The sequence below is a fragment of the Pelophylax lessonae genome, assembly GCF_965119305.1.
Source record: "Pelophylax lessonae genome assembly, chromosome: 4".
Taxonomy (NCBI): Eukaryota; Metazoa; Chordata; class Amphibia; order Anura; family Ranidae; genus Pelophylax; species Pelophylax lessonae.
Window position 1 is genome coordinate 124,904,858 of NC_138771.1, and position 17,518 is coordinate 124,922,375.

General features: G+C 41.8%; 1 protein-coding gene across 1 annotated transcript in view; it reads left to right on the forward strand.

Moving 5' to 3' along the window:
• Positions 1-17,518, forward strand: part of LOC309552070 (synaptotagmin-4-like) — a 91,586-nt gene that overhangs the window by 19,207 nt on the left and 54,861 nt on the right. Inside the window, exons 2-3 of the mRNA XM_082252840.1 lie at positions 748-1,601; positions 12,584-12,746. Of these exons, the coding sequence (XP_082108966.1) occupies positions 748-1,601; positions 12,584-12,746 (1,017 nt within the window). The remainder of the gene's footprint in view (positions 1-747; positions 1,602-12,583; positions 12,747-17,518) is intronic.

A 17,518-nucleotide genomic window follows, 5' to 3' on the forward strand; every position in this document is an offset into this window, starting at 1 on the left:
CTTTGTTTTTTTTTATTGTATTTCTACAGTATTCATGTCTTTATAAAGTTTTCGAAAATTAAGTATTTGATCCTGATTCCTGAACACTACTAAAAATATATAAATTTAAGGCGTTTGTTATTTAGACAAGATTACATTACTTCTCATGGACCTTTAAAGTTCATACTTGTTGCTTGGCACGCAATGGCACCTGTTATCCCTTTCTGTTTTTTCCTTCAACATCACATTCCCCAGACTTTGCCTTATTTGGCTAAATTATCCACATTGTAATTTTGTTAAATTTTCCATTGAGCATTTTCAAAATCATTTATTATGGGACGACCAAATTTTTCTTCTTTAAGTACAAGGATTTAGTAACACAAAAAATGTCCAGCAAATTGAATAGTCCAACTCTCACTAATTCCTGGGAATACTGTAGTTATTTAAAGCAGAGATATTATTGGTCATCGGATGTTGTAAAGCTTTTCACCACATATCATTTAATTGCAATGTGGAAAAAAGTCTGCTACTACTAGAATTTCCTCATCTGTCTGCTTAGAATTATTATTTATTTTATGTTGCGATTTGATAATAGCAGTTCTTAGTAAGCAACTAGTTAAAGTTAGTGATTAAAAATCCAAAGAACTAATGTTAATGTATACATAAAATGGCAAAAGATAGTAGACAAAACAAAAATGAAATGAAAAAGTGATGCTGTTCTTCTATTCAGTTTTTTCTTTTATATAAACCCCTTTTTTTTTGGCTTAGTCCATTTGCAGGTACTCCTGGGAGCTGGATTGGCCCTGCTGTGCTTCTGTCTTCTGTTAGGCTGTGCCATCTGTTGGCACAAAAGACGAAGGCAGCAATCTACAAGCAACCATGAAAATGACTCTGTACTGCAGGACAGTAAAAGCCTTGAGCTGTCTAATAATTCAGAAAGGTCTATTTCAGTGTCCGTATATAATCAATACAAGACTCTGGATGGGAACATTACACCCAGAGGAGATGATGCACAACCATGTCAACATGAGCAAAATGCTATATCTGACAGATCTATTCACGTTAGATCTTCTCTGCCCAGTCTTTACCAGCTACCAAGAAAGACCAAGCATGTTTTGAAGCGCAGGAGCACTGTTTTTGGGGATGGTACTTTAGAGAGTGATCGCGCCAGTTTGGTGAAAATGCCATTCTCTCGTACTGAACCTGATGGATTCACAGGGGTTAAGCAGAAGGCTCAGCCACTTGTGCACTTTACCTTATATTACTCACTGAGTGAAGAAGCTCTTACTTTAACTGTAACTGGCTTCTCCAATCTTCCAAAAAGATTGCATCGCAAGAAAGACTCATTTGTCAGAGCCTATCTCCTTCCTGGATTTCTGGAGCCACAATATGGACCAACAGAAGATTCAGAAAGAGGACAAAAGTTTGCTTTCTTCAGATATAGTCAAGAGAATCTGAAAGAACGGACCCTGAGGCTAGCAGTATATTCACGGGATCGGAACACTCAGAGGGAAGGTTTCATTGGTGAAATACTTTTTCCCTGTTCCCAGGTTGACTGCAACTGTCAAGCAGCATCGGATTTTACAAGGGATCTGTCAATTACCAAGGCAAAGCTTAAGAAGGTCAGTCCATCTCATGTGTGGCATTTATTAAATAACACAATGCTGGATACCTGGGAGAACTACAAATACATCAGTGTAGCTACTAAACACTGCAGGTATATACACACTAGAAGACCAATGTTTTTTTTTTACTAGTAGTAGAAGTTGGCTGTGGCAATCCCTACATTCCTTAGCTTTATTTTGTTTTGATAAGTTCCTACATTCATATGCATTAGCCTGAGCATGGGACAGTTTTACACACTGCAAAACACAGCTAAACCGACCTGATTGTGGTTTGAAATGTGTGTCACCTTATCACAGTCTGATCTGAGCACTGTCAGCTGGCCAAATTCCAATCACATTGTTGTTTCTCCTGTTATGATTGGGCTAAGCTACCCAGTTTGGCCTAGTACCCTGAATTCTTTGCATTACATAATCCTGACTCTTGAACTCTATGCTTTACACTTAGGTTTAATTTAACCATGCCCTTTTAAGCCCTGTCCACTGTTCCAGCAATTTGGCCATACCCTCAATTTGTAGCAGTGCGCAATGCGTGCCTCAACAATTTAATTCTGGACCTCAGTTTCACAAATGGGGTCAAAGTCTTGTAAGTGTGGCTACAAATGAGGGTGTGGTTTGTGGGTGTGGTCAGTCCCTGGATTTAATTTTTTTATAAAAAAGTATCTCTCCTGCACTCGAGTGGTGTGCGGAAAGGTAAATGATCTAGGTGTTTTTTTAGGCACAAATGGAGTGGTCTTGCTGCCCTCTTCAGGACCAAGGGTATCTAAAAAGCACTACAAGAAAACAACAAGAGAAGGTCACACCGACCTTGTGCATTACCACTAAAAAAGTTTATTAAAATTTAAAGAAGGTAGCGTACAATATACTCACAAACATAGGATATGTACAAGCATGTAGGAAATAGGGACTGCTCGCTCCCAGGACACTTCTCTACTGCTGAATAGCGTGATGGCGTCCTCACAGCCTTGTATGGCTTACGCGTTTCGAGGGAGGACCCTCTTCCTCAGAGCCAAAGTTGCAGTGGCAATGTGAGTACCAAATACTCAAATTAGTGAATACAATGTCATTTGGAGGTTGAACGAAAAAAAAATAAAAAAACGAATAGCTCAAGTCGGAGCCGCTGCACTAACTATCCGTTGTTAGTACAGTGATCTCCCCTGCTGTGCTATTGTGTTATGACAGGGGGATGACCCTCTCACCACAACACTGCGGTCAGCGCTCTCAGCCATTGGCTGAGAGCGCTGATTGGAAGCTGATCGGCAGATCTTTTTTCGATCATGCCCCTTTGACAGAAGCTGTCGGACCGACTCCAGTACACATGGGCCGAAAGTCCGCCCATGTATACTAGGCCTAAATTCTACAATTCTGCTGCTTTACTTGAAAATCACAACTATGTGATATCCTTTTAATCAAAAGACCTTAAGGTTATATTTTTGGTTTATACCTGGGGATAGGCAAATTACGTTAATGTTTTGTTAAAAGAATGGACAGGAAAATAATTTTTTTTCTAATCTTTAACAATTTCTTCCTAATTAGCACCTAGCAAATAAAAAAAATAAGTTAGAGTAGGCTACAAAAATTTAAGGCTGGATTCACTGGTGTGAATTGGATGCAGATTACCCCTCATCCAATTCTCATATCAGGAGACTTTGACCGGCTCTCAGTGGAGCCGGTCCGCACAGCTCTGAGACGGTAGCAGAGCGGTTTGCAGAAGGGTCTTGTGCGTCTTCTGGTCCTTTTCAGGTCTGAATTCAGCCAAAAATTCTGACCAAATTCGGACCTGAAACGGTGAACAGGGATGCACTGGACCCCTTGCTGCGACCCGTTCCACTTACAATGGGAACCCAGCCTAAAGGTATAATTGAGACATTCTAGGAATTAAGGGGGTTACCTGGGGGAAAAGGTTCTGGTAACCAAAAAGTTAAATAATATTTATGTAGACATTGCTAGGTTGGGCTAGATGCCTGCCTAATACTTTATTTGTATATTTGTGTGTCTATGCAGCAACTCTTCTGTGTGCTTCCGGGTACTCACTTGCAGAAGTTCATTTCCAATGTGAGAGGTTTTTATCCTGTAGACTAGGACTATCCTACACTATGGGAAGATCCATCATTCACATTGGAGTGTTTAATGTACCTCTATTAGTAAATCACAGAAACATTACATAATGTACAGATTAGCAAATTGCTTGGAATAGGCAGAGCTTTGGTATCTCTTTAATTGTGTGCCATGTGTAGAAATAATGTGCTTATGTTACACAGGATTGTATACCTTATTATCACCGATCATACCTCAAATACACAACCAGATAATAAAGAAAATAATTTTGTGGGAAAATTTAAAGCAGAACAAAAGGCACATTTTTGGATAGAGTAATCGAGGGTTACAACCCCTGTCAGGTTCTGTGTCCTTTGGGGGGATTTCCTTTCACTTCCTGTCCCATAGTCAAACCAGGAAGTGAGAGGAAATCCCTCCAAAGTGTCACCAGAGTCACCAGAACTGTAATGGTTCGCGAACCTCAATCAGGTTCAAAATAGATTTCTTGCTGCTGGATCTGATTAGATAGGTAATTAGAGTGCATGCACGAGGATATCACAGACTGACACACATTGTTCAGGTAAATTATACTTCCTGTTTATTTATAATGTACAGCGTATTTAAATAGTTAGTAGGCAGTGTCATATGTTAGTACGTCATAAGCATAATATTAGCATAATACTGATTATTTGCAGCTTTCTGATTAGTCATGTCCATTATAAGGAAGTCCCCTTCAAGTTTATGAATGTTATCTTCTCTTGAAGGCACTGTGCCAAGGCTCCATCTTTCTTCTAACATTCCATTGTTGGTGGTGGTGGTGGGGGGTATCTAGTAACGGCCATTTTGAGTAAGGAAGACAGGAAAAAGATATGTACATGTACAGAAAACTAGCTCAAAGAAAGAGTTCTGGCGCTACTCCAACAGGTAGTTTCCTGAAAATATCATGCAAACATGTAAAACACAAATATCCATAAAAACACTGTTCGCCCAATCCTAAGTATTGGATAGCTTGTAGATGTGATGAGGAGAAATTAAAGGATGGCGCTCAGGTGTGTTAATAGCTGATAATTACCCCAAAGGAGACATAGATAAATGATCCAATAAAAGTTTATTCCATGAATCCAAAGATAAAAAGCAATGTGTTAAATGAGTGATTCCTCCTACCAGTCCATGAAGTCTCTGTGTATCACTGCTGCCTCAGCACGACTCCCTGATGTGAATCCCAGGGAAAGGAGAAAGCTGGCAGATGGAGATGGCATAGAGAAGCGGGTCCCAGCGGAGATAGGGGCTCACACGGTCCGGTGTGCGGCCGCTTCCTGGACCGGAGCCCACGCTGTGCTACGCTGATGCCCGCTGTGAGCGCCGAGGGATCGCACACTGATGACGTCACCGCTATCAGCGCTGTCAGCCGAGTGTGTGTCCGCGGCCGGCGGGGGAATCACCTGAAGGACGGGGAGCTTGGAGGAAGATGCTCGCTCGCTTCTACAGAGCCTCCCGATTGCCACAACGACATGTTTCGCTACATTGGTAGCTTTGTCAAGTCGGACTTAACAAATAAACTTTTATTGGATCATTTATCTATGTCTCCTTTGGGGTAATTATCAGCTATTAACACACAGCTATTAACACACAGCTATTAACACACCTGAGCGCCATCCTTTAATTTCTCCTCATCACATGTACAGAAAAATACACATAGAAAAATAGACATTTTGCTTAATTCACAAGTGTTCATCACATTCCTTCACAGAACGAGTGTCCCAATTGGGTGATTTCCCTTCTATTCCTGTTCTGATAGCAACCCAACATTTGCAATTTTCTTTCACTTTCACTCTTGGTGATAATGGTAAACAGGACAAATAGAGTGGGTAAACAGGCAGCAATAAAAACCTTACCAGTATTCTAATTCCTCTCTACTCTTATCTAAAACAAAACAAAAATTTGCCGTTTGTTACACTTCAAGGCCTCTGTCCCTTTATTAGGTTTAAATAAAATAACAACATTTCATTTTAAAACTTGTAATATCACCCTTAGGCCCCGTTCACACAGGGGCGATCCGACTTGGGGGGGCGACCTCCGAGGTCGCGGTGCGAGCAGCGCGCCACGACCTCGGAGCAGCCGGCACGGACTTCATAACATTGAAGTCTATGACGGTCGCTCCGGGTCGCCCCAAAGAAGCTCCGGACCCTTTTTCTAAGTCGTAGCGACTTGTGTCGCTCCTATTAGAACGGGTCCGCAGCTTCCCTATGGAAGGCGACCTACGGCGACCTGTGAGGCGACCAAGTCGCCTCACAGGTCGCCCCAGTGTGAACGGGGACTTAACAACTTTTAAACATTAAAGGAGTTGTAAAGTCATAAGGTTTTGTTATCTTAATGCATTATATCCATTAACATAAAAAGTCTTTTTTGTGCAGTAGCCCCCCCTAAAAAATGTCCATGAGTGTCTCAGCCTTCCGAGATTCTCCCTCCTGATTGGCCGAGACACGGAAGCCATGCCATTGGCTGCCGCTGCTGTCAATCAAATTCACCTAGCCAATCAGGAAAGAGAGGGGCGAGGCCGGGACAGGCTCTGTGTCTGAATAGACACAGGGAGCTGTGACTTGGCTCGGGTGCCTGATAGCAAGCTGCTTGCTGTGGGGGCACTGAACAGGAGGGAGAGATCAGGAGCACAGAAGAGGGACCAGAGAAGAGGAGGATGGGGGCTGCTCTGTGCAAATCCACTGCAACATAGCAGGTAAGTATAACATGTTTGTTATTTTTATAGGAAAAAAAACGAGACTTTACAAATGCTTTAAAGCTGACCATATATAATTCAGGTCTCGGCCGATTCAGCAGGGACCGACCAAGATTCAAACCATCTATGTGCAGGCTGAATGTACCCAAGTCGATCTATCGATTGACTTGGGCACAACCAGCATGTCAGATTTTGGCATGAAAAATTTGCCAGCAACAGTAGCCACTAGCAATAGTCACTGTGTTCTCCAAATTACAGACTACCAGCCACTGTCCATTTACAGTGGATAGTGATTGGAAATTAAGGTACCTGGAGTAAAGACGGTCCTACGGTTATTTCAGCGGGCCGTCCTGAGGTAACTACTGAAACTATCCAGTCCTGAGGTAACTACTGAAACTATCCAGTGAGAGGATTGTATATAAAGGTGAAAGCATACAATATTTGGCCAACAATCCATCGTTTAGTTTATTGACAGCCACATCTCACAGCCAAATCTTCCCAGTCACACCAGGCAGCTTGTCCCCTGAAGCAGAAACCAGAAAAACCAGCAAAGCAGCCTTAGAAGAACATGTTGATTTAAGTCAGTATAACCCTTTATTAAAAAATTAATTGAAATGATATGGGTGACAATCTAGTAGACCCACTTTTTTAGTGAAGCCCTCTTTTTGGGGGGTTGTGAGAAATGGCCCTGAATAATAGCTAAATAAGAGAACCAGAGCATTTGCTAAGTGGAAGAGGGGTTTGATAATAAAGCTGGCTGTGCCTCCAGCCAGGACGGGGCCTCTCTGAATAGAGGGTAATTCCCTTCCTTTGAAATTATTCAGTAATCAAATCTGAGTAATTGAAAGCAGAAGAACTATCGCAACCTGCATATAACATTAACTACACTTTACCAAAAGTATTGGGACGCCTGCCTTTACAAGCACTTGAACTTCAATGGCACCCCAGTCTCAGTCCGTAGGGTTCAATATTGAGTTGGCCCACCCTTTGCAGCTATAACAGCTTCAACTCTTCTGGCAAGGCTGTCCTCAAGGTTTAGGAGTTTGTCTATGGGAATTTTTGACCATTCTTCCAGAAGCACATTTATGAGACCAGGCACTTATGTTGGACGAGAACCCGGCTCACAGTCTCCTCTCTAATTCATCCCAAAGGTGTTCTATCAGGTTGAGGTCAGGACTCTGTGCAGGCCAGTCAAGTTTGTCCACCTTAAGCTTGCTCATCCATGTTTTTATGGACCTTGCTTTGTGCACTGGTCCAAATCATTTGTTGAGAGGGGGATTATGGTGTGGGGTTGTTGTTCAGGGGTTGGGTTTAGCCCCTTAGTTCCAGTGAGGGGAACTCTTAAGGTGTCAGCTTACCAAGAAATTTTGGACAATTTCATGCTCCCAACTTTGTGGGAACCGTTTGGGGATGGCCCCTTCCTGTTCCAACATAACCGCTCACCAGTGCATAACCAAGGTCCATAAAGACATGGATGAGCAAGTTTGGGGAGGAGGAACTTGACTGGACTGCACAGTGTTCTGACCTCAACCTGATAGAACACCTTTGTGATGAATTAGAGCGGAGACTGTGAGCCAGGCCTTCTCATCCAACATCAGTGCCTGACCTCATAAATGCCCTTCTGGAACAATGGTCAAACATTCCCATAGACACACTCTTAAACCTTGTGGAAAGCCATCCCAGAAAAGTTGAAGATGTTACAGCTGCAAAGGGTGGGCCAACTCAATATTAAACCCTCCCGATCAAGACTGGGATGCCATTAAACTTTATGTGCATGTAAAGGCAGGCATCCCAATACTTTTGATAATATAGTGTATAAGCATATAGATGCACATTATTATAGAAATAATACAAGCTTTATATAAGAAAAAATTAATATCTGTACATACAGTATGTTCAATGTACAAACTGATATTGTCAGCAAAGGGCCAAGTAGGAGTCCTGGTGGAATTGGACACATATACCAGGTAAATATAGTTATTTATAGAGATAACTCCAGATGAATGTTGCAGCAAAGTCCCATTGCAGGGGCATCTGAGGATGATGCAGCATCTGTACTTGTGTTGGAGACTTGAAGACAAGATTTGCAGTGATTAGGTGACCCTCCAGCTGTTACCCAACCAGTCTGGAATGCAGTCCTAGTTATGTGGCACTGTGCATGTGAGATAGTAATAGGACAGAGATACTCTGTTTGTCAGAAGAATTCAGCAATACACTCAAGAAGCTATTGGCAGCTACGGTTAAACTATTAGAACAAAGAAATACGTACATTATTGTCTCTTCTGATCTTGTATTAGTAGCATGGAGAGGAAATGTGGTCTGAGACCTTCTCTCACTCCCCTTCCTCCTGCCAGGATCTTTTCCCAACAATCCCCAGAGCCAGGAAGTGACATGCTTAATTTTACATTCCAGTGTGATACTAGCGTCTGACAGTAGAAGGCAGCAAATCCCTACACTAGTCTTTTCTTTTACGACCCTAACATGGGATTGTGCTCCCCATTATCACCCAACAAACCACAATTACCTACCTAAATAATAAAGAAAACAAAACATTATTCATTTCATCAGCAGACCTTAAATTGTCGATCTATACACAACCTAGCACCTTAAAGCGTAACTCCACTTTTGTTGGGAAAAAACATTTCTTTCTGGGTGGTCTATGTACATTGCAAGGATTTTAACAAACTTTGTTGCAGATTCCTACCTTTTGATATTCTGAAGAAATCACTGTTTGTTCCTCTGTGCCCATGTGAGTCTTATGGAAGTGGTTTCATAATTATCAATCAGCCGCAGCAGCTGCAGGGCACTAACAGATAAAGCTGCTGGACCTGAATCCCTTTAGACATGTTCCTATTGGGAGTATCTCACCAAAAATAACATTTGTTATGCAGGGGATGCCTGAAATCTGACTTGCATCTTAGTGCAGACTTCGGGAAAAATCAGTGAGCCAATCACACAAGCAGGAAACAATTTTCCTGGGTTGCATCCTGTACATATTCTGTGTACAGCACACCTCCAGGCAGCCATATTGCATTGCATTTTAAGAAAATTACAGCGGCTGTAGATTGAAAAGTCAAGGTATCTTTTAAAAACATTTATTTATATGACTTGTGTCGCAGTTGTATACACTATATATATATTTTTTTTATTTGCTATTTTTTCCCAACAAAAGTGAAGTTACTCTTTAAAAAGGAGCAAATAAAAACCTTTAGACAAGCCATTAATGATTAACTAACTGATCAGCCGGTTTGGACACATTTTTAACTAGAGCAGCATTCTTTCCAAGCTTACTGCACTCAGTGCTCTTGAAAAAAGGTCCCTACCACATTGATGTCTATAAAGCAGGTTATTGTCAGGATCCCTGCAGGGCCTGGACTGGCTCTGTGATATCAGTCAACAGTGGGCTTTAGCCTGCTGTTAGCTGAATCTGGGTCACAGGAGTGCAAAACTAAGTGTACTCCTGTGATCCATAGCAGCTTTGGCCATATCTCTCTTTTAAATACGTAAGTAAAAAGTATGCTTGCCTGAGTTTTCCTTAATAGTATAGTATTCCACTGTACTGGAGATGAGACAGCGCTGGATTGGTGACAGGAGCCAGGTAAGTCTTTAGGAATACAGGTCGGTAGGAAAGGTAGCAGGGAGGTTTTTTTACCCTAATGCAGAAAATGCATTTAGATTTCAGAACCACGTGGATATAGTAATCAAGCATTTTCTATCAGCTCTAGATAGGCCAACTTTACAAAAGTACAGAATAGAGGAAGTCCCCTTGATAACATCCTATTGGATGAAACGCGTCGGGAGTAGACCCTAGTGCTGACGTCAGGCCACTGTCTGATACCGGGTTGGTAGTGGCACCCATTGTCATATGGTTTTATGACTCATTTTATTTGGCTTTTAACATACACATCAAATAAATGCTACACTATGGAGACTTCATCTGGCTCCCAGTGAGCTTTATTTACCACAGCTACATCTGGATGGTGTGAGTTGCCCAACTGCCTTCCCCAGAACAGATGGTGGATCTACACTGAGTGCATATTTGCTGCTTTAACCGCAGCCAGCTTTTCAGGTGAGTGCCCATCTCACAGGGATGTGGTGGATGATTCTAGAGCACTGTACTGGATCACTTCTTCACTTTTCAAGTCACCACCAATTTTTTGTGTGTTGAACTTTGTGCTTTCACAAATAAGTTTATATTGCTGATCCTATCATGGACTGTGCATTTAAATCTATATTGTTTTTTTATTTTTGATTTTCATTCAAGATTGGACAAATTGGAACGTTTTTCACTTTAGCCCTTTTTTGGATTTTATTTTAGTGTGTTGTCCATTTATAACACAGTATTCACATTTCATTGTTGTTCATTTACTTTTGGCGCTACACACTTTTTCTTAAGAGGATTTATAAGTTTGGTATATTACTTATCTGTGTCAGCTGCTGCCCCACCGCAGCTCAGAGATACACCTTTTTTATTTCCAAAAGTGCAGAATGACTTACTATCAGCTGCATTTACAAGCAAAGCCTCTGGCCTGCTAAGTAAAATAAAATAGAACAACTTATTCTCAATGGTTTATAATTAACAGGCTTATAGAGAATGCAATTTGAAACCAGATTGGATCTAATAGGCAACACTGCAGTATTTCCATTGTTCCAGTGTTCAAAATTAGTGTAGCACTACCCCCGCAGGGGTTGCAGATGACTGGTTTCCCTACTCCTGCACAGCCAGGCAACAAGCATTTTCCACACTTTTTCTAGACACAAGGAACAGTCTTTGAGCTTGGTTTTTGTTGTTTTATTAGGGGTAATAACTTGGATGGGGAATAGGAATTATGGGATGCCTAGCTTGACAGAAACAATACCCAGGGACAACTTCCTCCTTATGTATACAATTCCGAACTATCCTCCTTTCCAGACACTGACAGTATTTTGAAGATGAAATTGCAAAAGCCCCTTAACCACTTACCGACTGCCCCACGCAAATTTACTGTGGCAGGGTGGCTTGGCTGTGCATAATCACGTAGATCTACGGACCCTGCTTTGTACACTGGTCCAAATTATTAGGCATCAGCATACCAAGACATTTTGGACGATTTCATGCTTCCAACTTTGTGAGAACAGTTTGGGGAGGGCACCGTCTTGGTCCAACATATCCGCACATTAGTGCACAACCAGGGTCCATAAAGACATGGATGAGCAAGTTTAGGGTTCAGGAACTTGACTGGCCTGCACAGAGTTCTGACCTCAACCTGATAGAACACTTTTGGGATGAATTAGAGCGAAGACTGCGAGCCAGGCCTTCTTGTCCAATATCAGTGCTTGATCTCACAAATGTGCTTCTGGAAGAATGGACAAACATTCCCATATACACACTCCTGGACAGCGTTCCTGGAAGAGTTGAAGCTATTATAGCTGCAAAGGGTGGGCCAACTCAATATTGAACCCTACAGACTAGGATGCCATTAAAGTTTATGTGCATGTAAAGGCAGGTGTCCCAATACTTTTGACAATATAGTGTATTTATATCCTCATCACATCTCCCTTAATTACTTGCTGACCATGTAATGTATACGTGCGGTGGCAAAGTTGGGTGGGCTTTAACGGAAAGTTCATATGTGTGTAAAGGCAGGCATCCCAATACTTTTGACAATAGAATGTATATACTCATGTATTTAAAAATGTGTGTCCCTAAGTAAAATGCTTGCAACACAGTCTTAAGAGAGGTGCACAGGGTGCTTTTACAATACCAACCACAATCCTGGTTATCATGCTTTGAGTAAAGAACTAAATTGTTCATTATTTATTTTGAAGTCTACATGATTAGTGGGCAGCACTGGCAGCTGGGGAATCTATCTGAAGGTATGTTAAGAAATGAATAATACTGTTGTTTAACATTTTATAAAGCCAATATGAAAACCCTATTTTTTTGGTTAACCCTAAATTTCTTGCACACCAAGATTAAGATAAAATTTACACTGAACAAAAACAAAACAATTGTAACTGGTGCTTACTGTTGTAAAATCTGAGTTTAGAATTCACTTGGGGATGGGTTTAGTTGATGAGTTGGGCTTTTTTCTGCAATGTATGAAGGCCTGCTGGATGTTTGTAATCAAGATACATTAACAATATTTTGCATTTTTCTGTAGTTTGCCATTTTGATGAGAGTTTACTTCGCTTAATAATAAAAGCCTGTGACTTCCTTTTCTTTGATCAGAGTTTGAGCACTATGGATGTGTTTTCCTCTCCTACGTCCACCTTCAAATCTCCGGGACAGATACTGATCCTCCTGCAGCTTCAGTCACTGGCCAGTCGTATCAAAGTGATGGTACAGAAGGCAGAAAGCCTGGGCAAACTTACACGTATTCCTGGAGCACCAGGTAAAAGGCCACATTATTAAGAACTGCATTGACTGAGAAAGGGGCAATGAGATCACAAAATTGTATTTACTGTTATATTCAAAAGAGCAGTTACAATTATACCAGAGCACCCCTATCCAGAGCCGTTTGTAAGGTGGATGAGTCTGGCAGCAGCATTCTTGATGGACTGAAGGCGGGGTTGCCTATGTAAAGATAAGCCAATGAGGAGGGAGTTGCAGGAGTCGAGGCGAGAGATGACCAGGGAGTGGATTAGAAGTTTTGTGGTGTCATTGGTTAGGAAGGGGCATATCTTGGAGATGTTGCGGAGGTTAAGGCTGCAAGCTTTGGACAGTGATTGAATGTGGGGCCGAAAGGAGAGTTCCGAGTCCAGGATTACACCTAGAACCCTGACATGCAGTGATAGGTTGATAGTTGAACCGCTGATTTTGACAGAGAAATCAGGGGACGAGGCACGTGCAGGAGGAAATATTATGAGCTTGGTTTTGGATAGGTTTGAGGAAGTGGTGTCACATCTAGGCTGATATGTCCGTTAGTAAGTTGGTGATGCGCGAGGAGACTGATGGAGTGAGCTGAGGGGTGGAGAGATAGATTTGGGCGTTATAACCCACCATTACTCTAGTCATAAAGAAAAAATGCCTTTAGTTCTACTTCTACATTAATTATAGCAAACGTAAGTCCCCAGGGAGCACCAAGTAGGACTTTTCAGTCCAAGAAATTTCCACAAAAGAGTATCTAAATTAGGTAAGCTGCAGATTTTTTTAAATATTTCTGTTTAAAGTTATGCTATGTGAATGGGAATGTGTAACAATAATATAAAATAAGTGTTATCCCAAATTGGCTGCAAAAGTGGAAATACATGTTAAAGGAGACTTGGCCTCAGATAGCATGCATGCAATCATCATGAAAACATATATGTATTGTGTAATGCATACAGGTATTTATTTCCTCTCAAAGAGATAATAAAAAGTATTCCCCTGACAATGCTTTCATCTTTCTCCAGCACAATGTTAGTTCAGGCATCACCCAGATTCATCATCATGGACTCATCACCCCGATTTATTCATCAGCACTGAGTTGCTGATATACAGTGCATCTGGAAAGTATTCACAGCGCTTCACTTTTTCTGCATTTTGTTATGTTACAGCCTTACTCCCAAATGGATTAAATTTATTATTTTCCTCAAAATTCTACAAACAATACCCCACAATGACAACGTGAAAGACGTTTGTTTGAAATCTTTGCAAATTTATTAAAAATAAAAAACAAAAAAAATCACATGTATATAAGTATAAGTATTCACAGCCTTTGCCATGACACTCAAAATTGAGCTTAGGTGCATCCTGTTTCCACTGATCATCTTTGAGATGTTTCTACAACTTGATTGGAGTCCAACTGTGGTAAATTCAGTTAATTGAACTTCATTTGAAAAGGCACACACCTGTCTATATAAGGTCCCACAGTTAACAGTGCATGGCAGAGCACAAACCAAGCCATGAAGTCCAAGGAATTGTCTGTAAACCTCCAAGACAGAATTGTTTCGAGGCACAGATCTGGGGAAGGGTACAGAAAAATGTCTGCAGTATTGAAGGTCCCAATGAGCACAGTGGCCTCCATCATCCATAAATGGAAGAAGTTTGGAACCACCAGGACAATTTCTACTAGTGCAACTCCTGGCCAAACTGAGTGATCTGGGGAGAAGGGCCTTAGTCAGGGAGGTGGCCAAGAACCACCACTCTGACAGAGCTCCAGTGTTTCTCTGGGGAGAGAGGAGAACCTTCCAGAAGAACAACCATCTCTGTAGCACTCCACCAATCAGGCCTATATGGTAGAGTGGCCAGACGAAAGCCACTTCTCAGTAAAAGGCACATGACAGCCTACCTGGAGTTTGCCAAAAGGTCCCTGAAGAACTCTCAGGCGATGAAAAATTAAATTCTCTGGTCTGAGGAAACAAAGAATAAACTCTTTGTCTTGAATGGCAAGCGTCATGTCTAGAGGAAACCATCATCACCTGGCCAATACCATCCCTACTGTGAGGCATGGTGGTGGCAGCATCATGCTGCGGGGATGTTTTTCATCAGTAGGAGCAGGGAGACTAGGCATGATCGAAGGAAAATTAAATGCAGCAATGTACAGAGACATCTTTGAGGAAAACCTGCTCCAGAGCGCTCTGGATCTCAGACTGGGGTGAAGGTTCATCTTCCAACAGGACACCGACCATAAGTACACAGCCAAGATAACAAAGGATTGGCTTTGGGACAACTCTGTGAATGCCCTTCAGTGGCCCAGCCAGAGCCCAGACTTGAACCCAATTGAACATCTCTGGAGAGATCTGAAAATGGCTGTGCACCGACGCTTCCCATCCAACCTGATGGAGCTTGAGAGGTCCTGCAAAGAAGAATGGGAGAAACTGCCCAAAAATAGGTATGCCAAGCTTGTAGTATCATACAAGACTTGAGGCTGCAATTGGCGCCAATGGTGCATGTGTTTTTTTAGTTTTTTATTTTTAATAAATTTGCAAAGATTTCAAACAAACTTTATTCACATTGTCATTATGGGGTATTGTTTGTAGAATTTTGAGGAAAATAATGAATTTAATCCATTTGGGAATAAGCTGTAATATAACAAAATGTGAAAAAAAGTGAAGGGCTGTGAATACTTTCCGGATGCACTGTATACTGTAGATGACACATTCGTATATACAGTATCCTGGTGCTCGCACAGTATTATGATCTTGGTTGTGTGTATACAGAAGGCCTCACACATTATAGCCCCCTGCTACTTCCCCTGGCCTTGTGAGCTGCCAAAAAGTTACAATGTAACAGTACAAATGAATAATCACTGGAGTAGGCGACTGAAGAAATGCTTATGCCTGCCTGCAGCAGACTGATGGCATAATTATCCCAGGATCCTCTCAGTCATATTCACAGTCAATTCAATGGAGCTCAAGGACTGCATTATAATGATGAAAAGTACTGTTTAGAAATTTTTAAAGTGCTGCCTATTTAGCAACATAGTAGAATTTGGTAGAATTGTGAAATTACTAATATGTCCATTTAAGGCACTCACAGACAGAAAGATTGCGAAGGAGAGATCTGCCCATTTTATGAAATCAGTACATCACTATGACCTACTGTGATTACAGAGATATTCTTACATGTCAGGTCTCTGTTAGCAGTGAACATTAAAACACTGAATAACGAGTGCCGCTGGTGGGAATTGCAGCCTCCGACACATTTATTTTGCCATAAATTTATTAACGTAACTGTAATGGTCATTTGTGCAGCTTGGTCGTGGTATAATAAAATTTGTTTTAGTCACTAATAATAGTAGCGAATAATGTCTGTGAAGGTTCTCATTTATCCTGGTCATGGTATATCTCCCAGTAATTAGTCACATTAAATTGGACATGTTGTGTAATGTTGGAGACATCTTAAAGGATAAGTTCACTTTTGGAACATGTAACATGTTCCAAACTTTTTTTAGGCCCCTTCCAGACGGAGCAGGATCTGTCAAGCAGGTCCGCCTGCTTAGGGAGGGAACAGACAGATAGCAATACGCTCAGATGGAAATAGACAGGTTGGCCCGATCAGTCCGCTGGTGTGGATGGGGTCTTAGGGTGGAACATGTAACATGTTCCACCATTCGTTGGTCCGCCTGCTCAGCGAGGGAACAGACAGATAGGAATACGCTCAGATGGAAATAGACAGGTTTGCCCCGATCAGTCTGCTGGTGTGGAAGGGGTCTTAGGGTGGAACATGTAACATGTTCCACCATTTGTAGGTCCGCCTGCTCAGCGAGGGAACAGACAGATAGGAATACGCTCAGATGGAAATAGACAGGTTGGCCCGATCAGTCTGCTGGTGTGGAAGGGGTCTTAGAGTGGAACATGTAACATGTTCCAGCATTCGTAGGTCCGCCTGCTCAGTGGGGGATCTCTCCATTGATCCCCACTGAGCAGGCGAATAACAGGTCTGTGTCTGCTCTGCATAGCCCGCTGTTCTCTATGGTGCTGCCGCATCAAAACTGACCACCTGTCTATTTCCATCTGAGCGTATTCCCATCTGTCTGTTTTTAGCGGACCAGATTGGATCTGCTGACATCTGCTTCTTCATAGAGAACAATGGGTGGTCTGATCAGGTCCGCCTGAAAAACAGACAGGTCAGCCTGATCAGTCCGCTGGTGTAGAAGGGGTCTAAGGTTGGAACATGTAACATGTTCAAGCATTCATAAAACTCCCCCTGCTGCTCTCCTTCCTGTGACAGCAGAATAGGGTTCTTCTCCTTGCACCTGCTGTCAGTATTTGAAAGCAACATGGCCATGTGGCTCCCCCCACATTGCCGCATTATTCATTCACAGTTTCCTGTGAATGAATGCCTGCCATTGAGGCTGAAGGCTTGTAGTTTTCAATGAGCTGTGAGGGCGCTGGTGAGTGTCCTAGTAGTTCATTGATTCTTGAGGAAACTGTCTGCCTGTATGAGGCCCGTGCAGACAACTATGCTGAGAGTCTGCAGGAGCTGGATATTGCACCTGCAATCTGTTGATTACGAGCAATTCTCTGCAGGCTCCTTCGAAAAAAATGAATAAATAAATGTACATGTTTTTACCTGCAAAAATTGTGCATTTATATAAGGGTGAACTTATCCTTTAACAGAATAAGTCCAATTAAATGTGACTAACTGCTAATAGCACTAACAATAGTAATTTCCTAAAGGAGTTCTATGGTCACAGCATATACTTTCATTTTTTAGCATCAGTATTGCAATAACAATACA